This window comes from Colletotrichum tamarilloi, assembly GCF_030869305.1.
Source record: "Colletotrichum tamarilloi strain Tom-12 chromosome Unknown Scaffold_24.1, whole genome shotgun sequence".
Lineage (NCBI taxonomy): Eukaryota > Fungi > Ascomycota > Sordariomycetes > Glomerellales > Glomerellaceae > Colletotrichum > Colletotrichum tamarilloi.
The window spans coordinates 63500-79606 of NW_026849407.1; the positions used below are offsets into that span (position 1 = coordinate 63500).

At 56.5% G+C, this 16107-nt stretch overlaps 7 protein-coding genes across 7 annotated transcripts; 4 read left to right on the forward strand and 3 right to left on the reverse strand.

Moving 5' to 3' along the window:
• Positions 1-77: 77 nt before the first annotated feature.
• Positions 78-1146, forward strand: CTAM01_07578 (HORMA domain-containing protein; the record flags this gene model as incomplete). Its single annotated transcript, XM_060523600.1, has 5 exons — positions 78-203; positions 278-303; positions 369-407; positions 475-503; positions 614-1146. 5 exons carry the CDS (start codon positions 78-80, stop codon positions 1144-1146), a joined length of 753 nt encoding a protein of 250 aa, XP_060381654.1.
• A 501-nt stretch (positions 1147-1647) lies between these two features.
• CTAM01_07579 (ubiquitin carboxyl-terminal hydrolase) lies at positions 1648-4593 on the reverse strand (the record flags this gene model as incomplete). The annotated part of the gene is made up of 5 exons (XM_060523601.1): positions 1648-1786; positions 1852-3974; positions 4030-4097; positions 4168-4214; positions 4556-4593. 5 exons carry the CDS (start codon positions 4591-4593, stop codon positions 1648-1650), a joined length of 2415 nt encoding a protein of 804 aa, XP_060381655.1.
• Positions 4594-5925: 1332 nt separating this feature from the next.
• CTAM01_07580 (FeS cluster assembly scaffold IscU) lies at positions 5926-6867 on the forward strand (the record flags this gene model as incomplete). The annotated part of the gene is made up of 5 exons (XM_060523602.1): positions 5926-6065; positions 6125-6220; positions 6431-6550; positions 6606-6672; positions 6730-6867. 5 exons carry the CDS (start codon positions 5926-5928, stop codon positions 6865-6867), a joined length of 561 nt encoding a protein of 186 aa, XP_060381656.1.
• A 1276-nt stretch (positions 6868-8143) lies between these two features.
• CTAM01_07581 (uncharacterized protein) lies at positions 8144-9231 on the forward strand (the record flags this gene model as incomplete). The annotated part of the gene is made up of 2 exons (XM_060523603.1): positions 8144-9054; positions 9108-9231. The coding sequence occupies 2 exons, from the start codon at positions 8144-8146 to the stop codon at positions 9229-9231; spliced, it is 1035 nt and encodes a 344-aa protein (XP_060381657.1).
• Positions 9232-9543: 312 nt separating this feature from the next.
• Positions 9544-10532, reverse strand: CTAM01_07582 (uncharacterized protein; the record flags this gene model as incomplete). The annotated part of the gene is made up of 2 exons (XM_060523604.1): positions 9544-9859; positions 9922-10532. 2 exons carry the CDS (start codon positions 10530-10532, stop codon positions 9544-9546), a joined length of 927 nt encoding a protein of 308 aa, XP_060381658.1.
• A 1389-nt stretch (positions 10533-11921) lies between these two features.
• On the forward strand, positions 11922-13831 carry CTAM01_07583 (ATP-dependent RNA helicase DBP3; the record flags this gene model as incomplete). Its single annotated transcript, XM_060523605.1, has 3 exons — positions 11922-13442; positions 13502-13614; positions 13678-13831. 3 exons carry the CDS (start codon positions 11922-11924, stop codon positions 13829-13831), a joined length of 1788 nt encoding a protein of 595 aa, XP_060381659.1.
• Positions 13832-13910: 79 nt separating this feature from the next.
• On the reverse strand, positions 13911-15733 carry CTAM01_07584 (uncharacterized protein; the record flags this gene model as incomplete). The annotated part of the gene is made up of 2 exons (XM_060523606.1): positions 13911-13977; positions 14067-15733. The coding sequence occupies 2 exons, from the start codon at positions 15731-15733 to the stop codon at positions 13911-13913; spliced, it is 1734 nt and encodes a 577-aa protein (XP_060381660.1).
• Positions 15734-16107: the final 374 nt, after the last annotated feature.

Here is a 16107-nt window from a genome sequence, read left to right on the forward strand (position 1 = left end):
GCTCCGTTCGACGACACCGATATCGACAGCGGCACCATTCATCGAAACCGTCAATCGACACCCCGAATTCCATCACGATGGCCCCCGATGCCAAACCCGCCAAAGCCAGCAAGGCTAGCAAGACCGACAAGTCGGACAAGGAGGATAAGTCCAAGGTGCACAAGCTCGCCCTCAAGGGAAGCGCAAAGCTCGTGGCCGAATTCGTCAGTCCATTCCCTTCCTTTGCCATGTTGTCATTGCCAAATGGCGGTTGCGCCGAGCTAACTCGTACCTACAGTTTCAATACTCGATACACACTATTCTGTACGAACCTTGATCCCTCTGGACATGCTGCGCCGATTCGAATACTGACATGTTCTCTCAAACAGCTTCCAACGAGGTGTCTACCCAGCAGAAGATTTCTCAGCGTACGTCTAGCATTGCCTTTCTTCCCCCTCCTACGACAGACAGAGACTGACCACACATCCTCTACAGCGTCAAGAAATACGGTCTCAACATGCTAGGTTCGCCTTCCTCATCTCCCATCCCGCCGACACAGCCTTCGCACTATTTCGCCAACTCTCACATCTAGCAAAGATTCCCCACAAGCTAACACCGTATTCTCCCCCTCCAGTCTCCTCCGACGACCAAGTCCGAGCCTACATCAAAAAGATCATGTCCCAACTAGACCGCTGGATGCTCCGCGGCAAAATCTCCAAGCTCGTCATCGTAATCACAGACAAGGACACGGGCGAACACGTAGAACGCTGGCAATTCGACGTCGAAATCTTTGGCCGCCCCTCAAAGTCCAAATCCTCAAAGACCTCTTCGTCCTCCAAATCATCCTCCTCCAAACCCGCAGACCAAGAAAACGCATCCCCCGCCACAGCAGAGGACGCGGCCCCCGAAAAGACGGAACAAGAAATCCAATCCGAAATCGCCGCCATCTTCCGCCAGATCACCGCCTCCGTCACGTTCCTCCCCCAGCTCAACGGAGACTGCACGTTCAACGTCCTCGTGTACGCCGACGCCGACTCCGAGGTGCCCGTCGAGTGGGGCGACAGCGACGCCAAGGAGATTGTCAATGGCGAGCGCGTCCAGCTGCGTGGGTTCAGCACCAGCAATCACCGTGTTGACACCCTCGTCAGCTATCGCTTGGCGGAGTAGAATTCGGCAAGTCTCGTGTGGGCGGGTTTGCTGTATGATGCGAGGTTACGGCTTGTCGGCGGACGAGAAAAGGTTTATAGGCCAAGTGGGAAGAGAACACAGCATGGAAATCTGTGTGTATGTAATATGATGTGTGTGCGGCGTCACGGCGTTTGGGTAGTGTTCTGTGGTACGATGACCACTCACGGAAGAAAGACAGGCAAATTTCAGTCTCTGGAAAAAGTTCATTTTCACAATGGATGGCTAATAACTAGCCTCAAATCTCCCTTTTTCTACACCACTCACTATGCATTCCGTGTCTCGTCTCTCATCTCCACAGTAAACCACCGCCTGCCCATGCTGTAATGCAATCATCCCCGTCTTATCAGATGCATCCGTGGCCCGGTCTCACCGCCACCGTCATGAAGTTGCGCAGGACTGATTGAGCCTGGCTTGATGTTGTTTTCGTCGTCACACCTCTCCCAAACCGAAACGCCATTCTTGTTACGCCCCGAAATCCACCTAAACACGCTTGAAGAAGTAGACGTAGGCAAACTTTCTCATCTCTTCAATCTCGCCTGCCTCGACAACCTTTTCATCATTGAAGAGGACCCAAGTGGGCTGGCTGTTGACTTCCTTCCGAACGAAGGCGACATAATGACTAATGGAAAATATTAGCAAACTTTGAAAGTTCAGTCTTCAAGGTATAACCCTTCGTCAACATACCCGGCATGGATGCTTGTGCCCTTGTGGCAGGCGATAGACTGCAGCTGGTACTTTGCAGGGGTAGCGGCGCTGCCGGCGTCCGCTTTGGGAGCAGCGGGATCGGCTCCGGCGGCTGGGGCTTCGTCTTCAAAGATGCCCTGGTCCTCTGGATGGCTAAAGAGCCACTCAACAGCTCGCTCCACGTCACCGTTGGTCTCGCGCAGAGCCTTCTTTGCTTGAGGCACCGAGAAGCCCATGGCGCCGAGCATCTCAATCTTTTCCGGATCCGCAGATGCTCCTCCGGCTCCCCCAGCACCGCCACCACCACTCAGAACGAGCGGATCGTCAATGTCGGGGTCCTCCATGTGGCCAAACAGCCACTCCATGGCAGCGTTGGCGTCCGAGTTGCCAGTGGCATGCAATGCCCGCTCGCAGCGATTGCGTCCGAAGCCCATGGCCTCCAGCTGGCTGACAGCCTCCGGGTTGGCAACGAAGGCCGGGGCGCTGGCCTCGGGCTCATCGGGAAGGGTCTCTTCGGAGGACTGCAGACCCTTGGAAAGATAGTCGTCGAGGAGGAAGGGCTCATCGGGGACAATGACGGGGACGTCAAGTTTGACAGGGACCCAGTTGATGACTGCCATCTTGCGGGCGTTGACAACCAGATTCTCGGGAAGGGTCTTGAACAAGGAGCGCTTAGTGTAGCCATCCTTGCTGCCACATGAAGAGCATGTCAGCTCAACAACCTCCTCGGCCGTGAAGTTATCGAGACACTGCTTGAGAGTTACGGCCTTGTAGGCGTCTGCCTTGGTCCCCTCGCCCTCGACAGTGGGTTCCTTCTCCAGAGGAACGTCTATGAAGATGTTGTCCTGCTCATTAGTCGAATATCGCACCTTCTTGCATCCCAGGCACTGCAGCCGCTGCTCTAGAGTGAACCGGAACGGCTGGGTCGGGTCGCCGAGATCGGAGGGATGCTGGGACCGAGTGACGAGCTTGAAGATGTGCTGCAGCAACTCGAAAGCATCCTGCTGCCGCATAGTCGAGAACTCTTCGTGGCCTCTTCCAATCAAGTGCTTCAACATGGCCGGGGCCAACCCCTTTTGGTGCGAAATCTCGGGCGAGTGCTCAGATGCAGTCACGTCTGAGTCGGGCTTAGAATACCGACCCGAGAGCAAGCCGTCCGCAACCTTGCGGAGCTGGGTTTCCAAGTCCGCCGCAGGATCCTGGACAGTAGGCAGGTCGCGACTGGGCAAGTAGTAGCGATTCTTGAAAGCAGGAGTGTCAAAGAGACACTGGACGATGCTGGCAAGATAACAGCTGTTGCCAAGGTTCTTGAGGCCGGTCAATCCAGCGCCAAACAGAGGCTTAAGCTCCTTGCCGTCTTCCGTGGTCATGCTAAAGTCCCAGCGCAGGTTCTGCTCAATCTGCATCTCGGTCAAGCTCTTTTCCGTCTTTTGCTGGTTCGCCAGGTTGATGCCCCAGTGTCCCAGGTGCTGGCCAAGATCGCCGTCGATGCGCTCTTCGTCGCACTTGTAGCAGTAAACGTCGGCCGTTCCCTCGGGTGTGATGGACCCAAGCTTGACGGCGACGCCATGGCCGGACTGATCCGAATGCGCGAGGGCGTGAGAGTTACCGTCGACACCTCCCATTTGCTTCCTTCCGCAGCCCAGGTTTCCACACTCCAAGCAGAGCCACAGGTTCTCGTGCAGATCACAGGCGGAGCAGTGTCCGAGATCACCAGACTGAATGGTTCTTGACTCGGTCTGTTGCATGAGCAGGATGTGCTCGCAGCTCGTAAGCTCCTGCTCCCACGCCTTGACCTCCTCTTTCCTCGAGAAGGTGTTGGCCTTCATGATGCCGTCCACAATGGGGGCAAGCTTGTCGCTCGTCTTGTCCAGCTCCTGGTTGCACTCAAGGCACTTGACAGTGGTTGTAGTATCGTATCGGTCGGCCTCGGTCTCGGCGGCGATGGCGAGCTTGGACATCTTCAAGGGGGGTTCATCTCGGACAAGGACTTTGCGGGTGCGGCGAATGTTGAGAACGAGCGGGTGGCTCCAGAGCTGTCGGTGGAGCTGAGCATGGTTGCGGTCACCGGCACAACCGCCGTTGAAGCACTGGAGGCAAACATCGACACCGGCAGGATCGTCCTGGGCAAAAGGATCAGCAAGAAGCAGAAGCAGGCGGGTCATGGACGAGGCGCACGATGGAATCGAAGCACTGGGTGCAGTCTTCCCGGTAGACGGAGTTGTGAGGTGCAGGCGGCTGGAGGGCTGGGAGAGGTGTGGTCAGTGTCATAGTATTGGACAGAGCTAAGATGAGGATAGACTAGAAAATAATTACCTGCAGCTATGGACTCAAGATGCGGGCACGCCATGGTGGGAGCGATCCTAGAAGGCTTCCAGGTCGAGGCTGTCGTCTCTGAGGTAAGGTAGGGTATCTTGTGTGGGGTTGACGGCGAATCCAGAGTTGTGTGAAGAGTTGGGAAAAAGTCGCAGACAATAAGATGGTTTTGAGTCTGAGGTGAGTTGTGTTCAGCCTCGCAGTTGAGACCAGAGACAAAACAGGCAGCCAACGGGATGCGACAGCCGAGAGCTAAGCAACGAGGTGAAAGGCTGAGATGTGCTCGTGCTCAGGCTGATGCAGGCGAGGACGGTGGCAGTGGTGGTGGTGGTGGTGTTGGACTGAGTGCCCCGCGTTGGAGTTACAGGGACCTGGTGCCTGAACTTACTTTGGCAGCTTCCCTGAGGTGACAGTGGTAGGTGGCATTAGCTCAGCTTTGGAGGGGGGCACAGTGTGGCGTGCACCTCAGATTTTGAGGATTACGTAGTAGAGTGGGGAAGCTTGAGGAAAGCATAGATGGATTAAATGCACTTTTAGGCTTATGTGAATGTCCGTGGTGGGAAGTCATCATAGATGCATATCGGAGCTATATAAGGTGCGGATTGCAGGTAAGCGGCTTCCCCGGACTTAGGCTTCCATTGGAAGCGGACATGTACAAATGCGTCAAACCTACGGAGTACGTACCTGACCTGAGGTGCCTTGGGCGGAGTACGTTCCAGCGAGCACGGAGGTAGCTTGCGTATCTAATCAGATTGAATCTCTTTCGCTGGCGAGAACGGCGAAGAACCATGACAAATTGTTGCCGCCCCGTCAGGCCCCGTCAAAAGATCCCCCAGTCATCCCCACTTGGAGCACCCAGAGCTGTCAGGTTGATGGATTCTCACTTTGCCAGCTGGTCACCTGCACCTGATAGCTTACTTAAGTATGTACCTTAAGTACTCCGTACTGTGGATCCGATAAGGCAAGGTCAACGACATGGACGGCAAGAGGACGGGACCAAAGTCACCAAAGTCCTGGGTGCGGTGCGTTCTTGCTGGGCCGAGGAAACAACGGCATCATCCCGGCCAATCAGATGCTTCCCATGCTTCAGAGAGTGGATCAGATAACGGGCAGGTCTGCAGCTCTGACATCCTGACACGCTGAAAAAGAGACACACTAAAGAAGGGAGGGAACCTTGAAGCGGATTAGTGTACACTAATGGCTGGGGGACCCTCGGCGCTGTGGAGGCGGATGAAAAAATGTCTTCTCCGAGGCGCCGAGCCATCCACCCTGAAGCCGTCACCCCCGTCCACTACTGACTGCTGGCTGCTGCGACTGCTGTGACTGTATGCTAAAGCCCAAGATGGCATAGGCAGTGTACGGGCCTGGGGACCAGTGGCCGACCACTGTCCATGACTTAATGCATGGTCATTGAACGCTCCCATTGGCCCGTCGGCTTCTGCTACCCCCGAGATCGCCATCGTTCTCCGTCACAAGTCCCGCAGGCCTTCTCTGCTACTCCGTAATAATTTCCATTTTCCATTTATCCTCTCAAAGAACTTCTCGCCTCCCTCCAAGTCTGCCCCCCTCAACACCTCGATCTCTTGCCAAACGCAATTTGCTATATCGACCAACTTTTGTCGCCATCGCCATCTCGACTCATCAACAATACCCTAAATCGACTCTTGCGACTACGCTCGTATCGATTTAATCTGCTCAACCTCCATATTCATCGACCTGCACCTCTTTGAAAAGCCACTAGTCCGAAACTCTTCCAAAATGTTCTCCAGATCTCTCCGCGTCGCCTCTCGCAGGGTCCTTGCGACCTCTGTCCGCCCTTCTGCCATGCCCGCTCGTCAGCTTGCACCTGCTGCCACTGTCGGCGCCACGAGGGGATACCACGAGAAGGTCCTTGACCAGTATGCTACCCCGGATATCTCCTTTCAAAGACACATAGGGCTAATCTTGACGTGTACAGCTACTCGCGCCCCCGTAACGTCGGCTCAATGCCCAAGGGCGACCAGGACGTCGGTCAGGGTCTCGTCGGTGCTCCTGCTTGCGGCGATGTCATGAAGTAAGCCATCCTACGATTCATCTTCTCAATATCACGATACCATTGTTTGGGCCGCCTGGGTTGTGGCAGCGGCGTGCACTTGGGTCTCCGACTCGATGCGCTACCTCACTCTCCACGCTCTTCAACTCGACGCACTGAATCCGGCTTTTCGCGACACCAATATTTATGGCTTTTCTGCCATTATGTTACAATCGCTGACACATTCAACAGGCTCAACATCCGTGTCGACCCCAAGACCAATGTCATCTCCGATGTTAAGTTCAAGACCTTCGGCTGCGGATCCGCCATCGCTTCCTCCAGCTACCTTACCGAGCTTGTCCGGGGCATGACGTGAGTGACCTCGCCCCAGATATACCTTTCGCACCGATGCTGACCTACAGCACAGCTTGGAGCAGGCCGGCCGCGTCAAGAACACCGAGATTGCCCAGGAGCTCAAGCTTCCCCCCGTCAAGGTATGTGACCAAGAAAGCCTCTTCTCTTCTTGTGTCGCCGTAACTAACGCAACGTAGCTCCACTGCAGCATGCTTGCCGAGGACGCCATCAAGGCCGCCATTTCCGACTACTACACCAAGAACCCCAACGCGAAGCCCACCAACCTGGCCGGCACCGAGGCCAAGGCCGAGTCCGCCGCCTCCGCTTCCGCATAAACAACACATCTCCGTGATACCTTTCTTTCGTCACACGTCATTGGAGTTCGGTCAGGGGAGTGAAGAGGAGACGTCCCCGGGTGGAGGCCTAGAGGGCAGGGCAGGGCTGGGCAGACTTTGCCAACAAAACGAGATTTATCGCCGTCTTGTTCATCGACTTTTTTCAACAAAATCCGGAGTTTGGGAAGGAAATTATGGCTGTCTTTTATTTCGCAGAGCTTGTATGGGATGAGAGCTCCTCTACAGCGACGGCAGTCGCTACACGAAGCATCGACGCTGCCGCGAAACAGGCCTTTTTCATGTCTACCAAGAGGCTTTCAAGGGCAGGGTTGATTGTACGTCAGTGTTGAGAATACCATTTAGTTAGTGGCCAGCTTATCAGCGAGTCGACAGAGACGAAAATGCCAGAGAACGACATTGTCCTGCCACTCATGCACCACTCAATGCTTCAATTCAAACCGTTCCACAATAAGTTCGCTTTCTGCACGGGGCATCGTGAGCGCCAACGGTGTGACTGAGTCTTCGAATTGCGCAGCTCTCAGAATGAGGGAGCGGGGCTGGGTGCTGACCTCGGGATTGCATCCGCAAGGATCAAACCTAGCTGTTATTGTGCGGACAACATCGATAGCCAACAAACAACATCCGTGACCGCATTGTCTTCATTCGCGAGAAGAGGGGCTATTGATCAGAGCAGGTCTTGGCCCTCACTCTCGTGGCACTTGATTCTCCCATACTGGTGGCGAGTGGAAAATGCTGAGTCACTTAACCCCCCGGAACCGGCTGACGGTATGTGAGCCGAAGACCGGCTTTAGACCCGACCCATCGGGCTTCGGCATGTCCTCGGAGACTTCTCGTCGTGATATCAATTGACGACAGGCGTCTGGAAGTCTAGGCTCCGGCAACTCATGCGATGCACCGCCTCCGCTCCCCCAGTTGTTAACGAGGTGTATTGGTGACTGAGCAAGTCGGCGACTTCAAGGATGACTAATTGCGCCGCAAGCTAACTGTGACGAATCCCAAGTCCGCCAAATCCTCCTCTACGACGGAATCCTCTGCAAGTCATGATGGTTGGGAAATGAGCAAATGACGGCGGACTTTGGGATGCTGGAGCGTCTAAGGCTTGGCGGAGTTGAGATTCGAACCGTGGAGATGGCACATTGGCGATGGCTTCATAAACAACATGAGAGCCGTGGGTCGTTCACGCGGAGTAATGATGATAGACAAGAAAGATTACTCGGAAGCAATTCAAACATTATCATCCTAATATCGACCCAACATGCCTCTATTCCAGCCTCCAGTCACACCCCTCCCCGACGGCATTAACCTCGCCGGCCAGACAGCGATAGTAACAGGCGCAACATCAGGCATCGGCCTCGCACTAGCCCGCCAACTCCTCTCCCTCGGCGCATCCCCCGTCGTCCTCGCCGTCCGCGACGTGCCCAAGGGCGAAGCAGTACGACAAACACTCCTCTCCGACCCAACCGTCCTCTCCCGCCACCAGAACCCCGTCGTGGAGGTGATGAAGCTCGACGCAGAAGACTACGCCAGCGTCAAGACTTTCACGGAAACATTCAAGGCGAAGTACACGCATCTCCACATCGCAATGCTCAACGCCGGCGTGCCGGGTCTACGACGCCGCGTGGCGCCCACGGGCCACGAAGCGACCGTACAGGTGAATTATCTCTCCAACGTGCTGCTTACACTCGAGTTACTCCCCGTGTTGGAGGCTACGGCGCGCGAGACGGGGAGGGCTGGAAGGATTGCTTGGACAGGGAGCCGGATGGTTGAGAAGACGAGTCTGGCGGGGAAGACGACGGTTCCAGAGGGGGGATCTCTTCTCGGGCACCTTGATGATGAGGCGAATTTCGTTGGTATGGCGCGGTATGCGGATAGTAAGCTGCTCGGATTCCTGTTTCTGCGGGAGCTAGCGAGGCATTATGGTGCTGGTGCTGCTGAAGAAGAAGGGAAACGGCAGCAGCAGCGGGTTATTGTCAACGCCTTTTGTCCCGGGATGGTGGATACGAATATGAGCAACGTTCTCCCCCAGCCGTTCCGCCTCATCGCTGACGCCGTGAAGGCTGTGAGGGCGAGGAGGCCGGAGGTGGCTGGGTGGGTTGGGCTTCATGCTGTTGCTGTCGCGGGCGGAGAGACGCATGGAAAGACGTTGGGGGATAAAGAGATTTGGGAGTGAGTTTTCTTTCTTTGCGATTTGCTGTGGTTTAACTGACAGTGATGTGTAGACCAGAGGGCTTCGCTGTTTCGGATGAGAGTTGGAGGTTGCAGAGGATGTTGTGGGATGAGACTGTTGATGAGATGAAGAGGTTGACGAGTGTTCCTGAGTGGATGGGCAAGGTTGGGAATTGAGTGCATGTCGTTTAAGCTGGCTGTTGCTATGAGTTGTGTCATGAGAGCGTAGGACCATTGTGAAGCGTCATGAATAGCATAGTCTTGGATGTAGGAGTATAGGCTGTTATTTCTTAGACATCTCGATGTACGTTGCTTTGAGATCTGTGTTTCATATACTTCGAGACTCTGTGCGTGTTTCTGGAAACAAATCTCCCACGCTCTGATCAAGGTGGTGAGATAAGTCTTGCGTGCTTGGTATATAGAAACGATAGTGTACACCTCATGTTCAAATCATCATGAACGCCAAGTCAACAATCACGGCCACTGCCATCACCGCGGATGGACAGGTGGCGGTGCTGGCGGCAACCCGCCCTGAGACTCCGTCATGTAACTATGCGAACCCCCATCACTATCCTCCTCTGAAGAATCCGACCCGTCACGTACGCCCGCGAAATGAAGAAACAGGATCCGGACCAGGAAGCCGGCACTGACAAGCAAAGGCAGGACCTGCGCCACATCCGCAACGTTGTTCACGTCGGAGATGTGATTCCAGACGACGGCCAGCTCGACGGCTGCGGTAAGTGTTGCGGCGACGGCGATGTTGCTCAGCGTCTTCAACTCCTTGATCGCCATGATGTGCATTCTCCTAGGCACAAAACATTGTCAGTCCCAAACCTCTTTCATCTTTGGGCAGGGGTGGTCACTCACTTGACTCTCCGCTTCTTCCGCCTCTCCCTCCAAAAGGGCACTTTCCAACCGACCTTGAGCAGGAGGACGAGCAAACACACAAACAGAATGACAAAGTACATGATGGCATTAAACGCCACAAACGCCTTATTGCCCAAACTCACGCGGCTGAAGAAGAACCCATACTGCTCCCGCGAACAATCGTTCTCCGGCACAAAAGAACACCAATACCACACGCCCAGCGACGAAATAGCCAGCAACAAAGCAAAGTTAAGCCCCTTGTAAGCTGGGCTCGGCGTCTCCTTGGACCAGCGGAATGGATCCCAGTACCTATTGAAGCACGTCACCGCCTTCCAGAGGTAGAGCGGGACGAGGGGGATGTAGATGCCCATGGCGAGCAAGAGGACAATGTAGACGTCGGCCGGCTGTACGCTCCTCGCCGCGACAGAGAGCCGTATGACGAGGCCGAGGAAGGCTGCGGCGGAGAAGAGGAGACCTATGAGGCGTATGTCGGGGAGGTCTGCCATGTCGAGGTACTCTATCACGATGGCGCCGAACCATTGGATGTAGAAGGCGACGCGGATGCCCAGGCCGTAGAGGTCGGGCTGGCCCTGCACCTGGCAGCTTGCCATGGCTGGATGTGTAGCTGATATTGAGGGCGTGGAGGAAGAAAGGAGCGGGAGCAGGGAGGTGGCCCCTCTGTCGAGGTACGCCATCTTCCCATACCTTTTATGCTTCTGTCTCTCTCGCCTCTCTTCTCCCGCTCTGCATCTTGCCGACATCCTCTTCTACAAGAAGACCGCATTGCCAGCGTAGACATGCAACGTGGGCAGCTATCAAGAAAGGTAGTTACAAGGGTCAACGCCGCAGTCAGCTGTGTGTGACGGAGCAAATCGCCAACGGCTGGACCCTGGGCGGACTGCCTCTTGCAGTATGATGTGCTCTCCCGCCCCCCTCGTCCCCTCGTTACCCCCGTCTCCCGCGGTGTGGTTGATACTCGACCGCCATGCCCCCATGTGGCACCACGATGAACCCCATTGGGAGGGGAACGGGATGTTGCAGGGTTGAACGACAGATCTGTACGTAGTTCTGCTCGCTAGCTGGCTGCAGAAATGCCTCGAAGAAAAGAAGCAGAAGATGCTTAGCTCCCGTTTTTGCAGGGTTGGGCCGTCTTGCTGACGCCAAGCGTAGGTTATTGGTTGGTTGTGTTTGGCCGCGATGCCCGCGGCCGGAACCCGACCTTTTTGTGGCCCGCTGGTGTGTACTCCTACGTGCCATCTATCAACGTCGCGCTGTTGGGCCTCACTTGCTTCTTCTCCTGGGATACTCCCGACGCCGTAGGCTATTGTATCCACATTCAAGACTTCTTGAGGATAGCTCTATCCGTTGGTTTTTTAAACTTTGTCTCGTTCACTTGAACGAGAGACGAGAGTGACGAAAGTACCTCATTTGATCCAAATGAGTGCTGTAAGCTGATTGAGCCTAGCCGTCACTGTGTGTTCCTTAGCCAGGGGCATCATGCAGCCGTTCGCATTAGCAATTTGCCGCATGTGAAGGAACGTCTGAAGGAATGCTTTGCAGACCGAGAGGCTCAGGCAACAGCATTTCCGTCTTTGAGCGAGGACAACAGGTGGCATCTGAGGTGGGCGAGCGTGAGGGGAAGCTGTTGAGTGAAGCGGACGTGTAAGGCGGGGGACGGTGGAGCCATCCTGGACTGTGAAGGGCCGGAGTGGGTCATGGGCCTCCGATTCTGGAAGTGGGCCAGCGGGGACTACTGGCCGAGATCGGCTTAGCGCAGGGTCCTCCGCTTATCTGATACTCAGTGTCTTATCGCGTTATCGCGTCGCATGGCAGGACCGTTATCAGCCTATCGATAAACAAAATTCTTTTTTTTTTTCCCTTCTTCCCGCCCTTTGAGATTTGCGACCTGACCGAAAACCCCCCCAAGAGTCTTTGCTTCTCACGGCAAATTTCCCTCCAAATCAATTGTTGCGTCAATCCCCGTTCCAACCACCGCAACAATGGCCGCCACGAAGCGCTCTCTCGCCGACACCGAGGCCGAGGCCAGTGTCACCAGCAAGAAGCAGAAGAAGGACCTCGCTGCGGGTGGCGACGTCGACAGCGATGAGGCGGCAGAGCTGAAGAAGCAGAGGAAGAAGGAGAAGAAGGAGAAGAAGGAGCGCAAGAAGGAGAAGAAGGCCAAGGCTGCTGAGGTCGAGGAGGAGGAGGAGGCTCCGGCCGCTGCCACTGAGTCCAAGGAGGAGACCGAGGAGGACAAGGCCGAGAGGAAGAGACTCAAGAAGGAGAAGAAGGAGAAGAAGAGGAAAGAGAAGGAGGCCAAGGAGGCCGAGAGCAACGGCACATCCGCAGCTCCCGCCGCCGCCGCTGCCGCCACCGCTTCCACTCCCACCGCCTCCATCCTCGGTGGCTACGAGGAGGTTGCGGCGCTCAAGGCCCTGCCCCAATCGGACCTCAACACCTTCCTGGCCGCCGAGAACATCACCGTCACTGACCCGATAACAAGCAACGCCGCCCTCCGCTCCATCCTCGAGTTCGCCCACCTCCCCAAGACCGACCTCGTCAAGAAGAACCCCTTTTCCGCCTACAAGAAGCCCACGCCGATCCAGTCCGCCTCATGGCCCTACACCCTCTCCCGCCGGGACGTCATCGGCGTCGCCGAGACGGGCTCCGGAAAGACCATGGCCTTCGCCCTGCCGCTCGTCGAGGGCATCTCCAAGATCAAGAAGCGCGGCATCAAGGCCGTCGTCGTCTCCCCGACCCGCGAGCTGGCCATGCAGACCCAGGAGCAGATGGAGCACGTGTCCAGCCTGCTCGGCCTCAAGAGCATCTGCATCTACGGCGGCGCCTCCAAGGACGAGCAGCGCAACCTCCTCAACCGCGGCGCCGACGTCATCGTCGCCACCCCCGGCCGCCTCAAGGATTTCATGCAGGACGGCACCATCTCCCTCGGCCAGGTGAAATTCGCCGTCCTCGACGAGGCCGACCGCATGCTGGACAAGGGATTCGAGGAGGACATTAAGCTCATCCTCGGCGACATGCCGCCGCGCGAGCAGCGCCAGACGGTCATGTTCACCGCCACCTGGCCCGCGTCGGTGCGCAAGCTCGCCGAGTCCTTCATGGTCGACCCCGTCAAGATCACCATCGGCTCGAGCGGTAAGGAGACGGCCAACGGCGCCGTCGAGCTGCAGGCCAACACGCGCATCACGCAGCGCGTCGAGGTCGTCGACCCGCGCGCCAAGGAGCAAAGGCTGCTGCAGATCCTGAAGCAGTGGCAGACGGGCGCCAAGAAGGATGACCGTATCCTGGTGTTCTGCCTGTACAAGAAGGAGGCCACGCGCGTCGAGACCTTTTTGCAGCAGCGCGGCATCCGCGTCGGTGGTATCCACGGCGATCTGCGCCAGGAGCAGCGCACGAGGAGTCTGGAGGCTTTCAAGGCTGGTACCACGCCTGTGCTGGTCGCTACTGATGTTGCTGCCCGTGGCTTGGATATTCCCGAGGTCAAGCTGGTTGTCAACGTGACTGTGAGTCTTTTTGTGTTTTTGAACGTCTATCGAGCACCTCAAAACTAACTTTTTGGCAGTTCCCCTTGACGATTGAGGATTACGTTCACAGAATTGGACGTACCGGCCGTGCTGGCAAGACTGGCGAGGCCATTACCCTGTTTACCGAGCACGACAAGGCGCACTCTGGATCGTGAGTCACCCTGCGTCCTGGAAATACCTCAGTTTGGACATGGTTGCTAACAAAGTTGACTAGTTTGATCAACATCCTCAAGGGTGCCAAGCAGGAGGTCCCCGATGACCTCTTCAAGTTCGGCACGACCGTCAAGAAGAAGGCTCACAGCACCTACGGCGCCTTTTTCAAGGACGTCGATATGACGAAGAAGGCGACCAAGATCACGTTTGACTGATTTGTTACTATTTTTTGATTTTTTTTGGCTTCTCGGGAGGATTTCTACATGTTCCATTTACGCCTCGAGGTAATTACGCCTACGCTGCTTTCGGCTTGCGTGCCGAGTTGTAACATTGCAGGAGGAACCTGCGTTCGGCAAAGAGTCTGATGTCATGTTAGATGGGGAAAAGCACACACATACGCACACAATAGGCCACAGCGGCGCGAATCACATGGGGCGGGGAAAAGCTTACATCAAAAGTACGACGGGAACGGCGGCTAGACCGATGGCGATGATGTCCTTGAACGGGGAAGTAGACACGCCCGCCGAGGCAAGACCGGCGACCCTCCTGATGAGGTGCGGCGCCGATAGACAGACGATAGAGGTGACGGCGTTAGGCCGCAGCGAAAAGAGTTCAAACGGCGTTTCCAACCCTGCAAAGTACGATTTGGTGAAGGCGAGGCTCCACACGATGCGGCACAGCATGTTGATGCAGTTTGCGTAGACGAGGCCCTGGGCGCCGAGGTCCATGACGCGCATGAAAAAGAAGGCGGCCGAGCCAAAGGCGACGGAGAAGACGCCCATCCAGGCGGACTGGCGGTGGACCTGGGCCTCGGAAGCGACGGAGGCGACAAAGGACTCGGATACGCCGTTGAGTGCGAGGAGGGGCAGGTAGTAGCAGTAGACGGCCAGGACGTCGCCTGCGCCCTCGGAGGCCCAGCGTTGGCCTGCTACGAGTGAGAGAAGCGGAGGCGCGGCGACGGGGCCGATGCTCACGATGATTGAGGAGAGGAGGATGTAGAATTTGAGGAGAGTGTGAAGATGCTGGCTTGCCGTGGTTGTCGCTGCTGTGTCCTTGGCGGCCGGTGACGATTTGGTCTTTGTGTCATGAGAGGAGAGCAGACGGCTGAAGTAGCTGCGGCTGCTCTCCTCAATGGGCTGGAGGACGAGACGGGCCAGGAGGCCTCCGTAGTTGCTGGCCAGCGCGTAGACGCCCTGCGATTTGGGGGTGGACAGAACCGAGACGAGAAAGGTGTCGCCTTGCGTGAGAATGTGCTTGACGAGGCTCTGGGCTGTCATGCTGGAGGCTAGACTGACGGTGGGACGGTAAAAGTAGGAGGCGAGGTAGTCCTCTCGTCCGCCACTCGATGTGGAAGCGAGGCTCTTTGGAAGGAGAGAGAAGCCATCTGCACGGGCGAGGCGAGATGCGGACGAGAGATAGACTACCAGCAGAGTTGCGCCATAGAAGAGCTGACCGACGGCGAATGGGAGCACGCCGAACTCGACGCCAGCCCTAGAGGCCCAAAAGGCGGTAGCAAAGGTAACGGTGCACCGGAGGAAAGTCGCGATGGACTCGGCCGTGGCGCGGGTGCCGAATCGAAGGCGAGTCTGCATAAGAACGAAGCAAGGTTCCGAGAGAAGTTCAAGGATAGCGGCCAGGGCGTAGAGGCGGAGGGCGAGGAGGAAGTTTGGCGTCTGGGCGGTGGACGAGTCGACGGAGGAGAGGTACAACCATCCGAGGCCGATGGTGACAAAAAAGCCTAGAAGGACGGCGAGGTAGCCCAAGTTGATGACAGCCTGGCTTTCTCGACCTATACGAGCTCTTGGGTCGTCATCTTTTTTGTTGTTGGAGGAATGACGTGTGGCATTGCCTTGGGTTTCCTGGCGCTGGACGGCAACGCGAAGGGATTCTCGGGCGAAGAAGAGCACCGAAAGGTAGTAGACCTCTAGTTGTGTCGAGACGCCGAGAAGGCGGGCCGTCAAGAAGCGGAGGAGAAGCTGGTTTGCAATAAAGGTGACTGCGCGGGAGCCGATTTGGAGGATGATGAGGAGGGAGGCGCCGCGGACGACAGTTTTGCTGGCGTCCGTGTTGGTGTGTACCGGAGCAGACACGGACGCAGGTTCTTTTGAATGTGCCATTGTTGCGTCATTCGGTGAATGAGTGGATTGGAGTAGAAGATGACCGTACCGTAAGGTTGTCCCCGTGGGTATATCGGGATGTGACCTCGAACCGGGATGCGTTGCGGTGCGGTGCGGTAGACGGGAGGTTGAGGCAACGGTGGTTTTTGGAGCTCGGCGTTCCTGAGTTGACGTCTGTGGTGAGCCGAAAGTGGTGTGCGGGTGGAGTCGGTGTACCGGGCCGGTGGGGGACCCACAGCGGCGTCAGGTACGCTGCCGGACCACCTCAGGCAGGCACCTCGCAGGCTACCTACAGTGGAGGTAAGGTACCTAAGGTACTTCAAGGTCCAGTGCAGGTACCCGGCACAGGCAGGCGAACCGCCCGTCTGGGAACC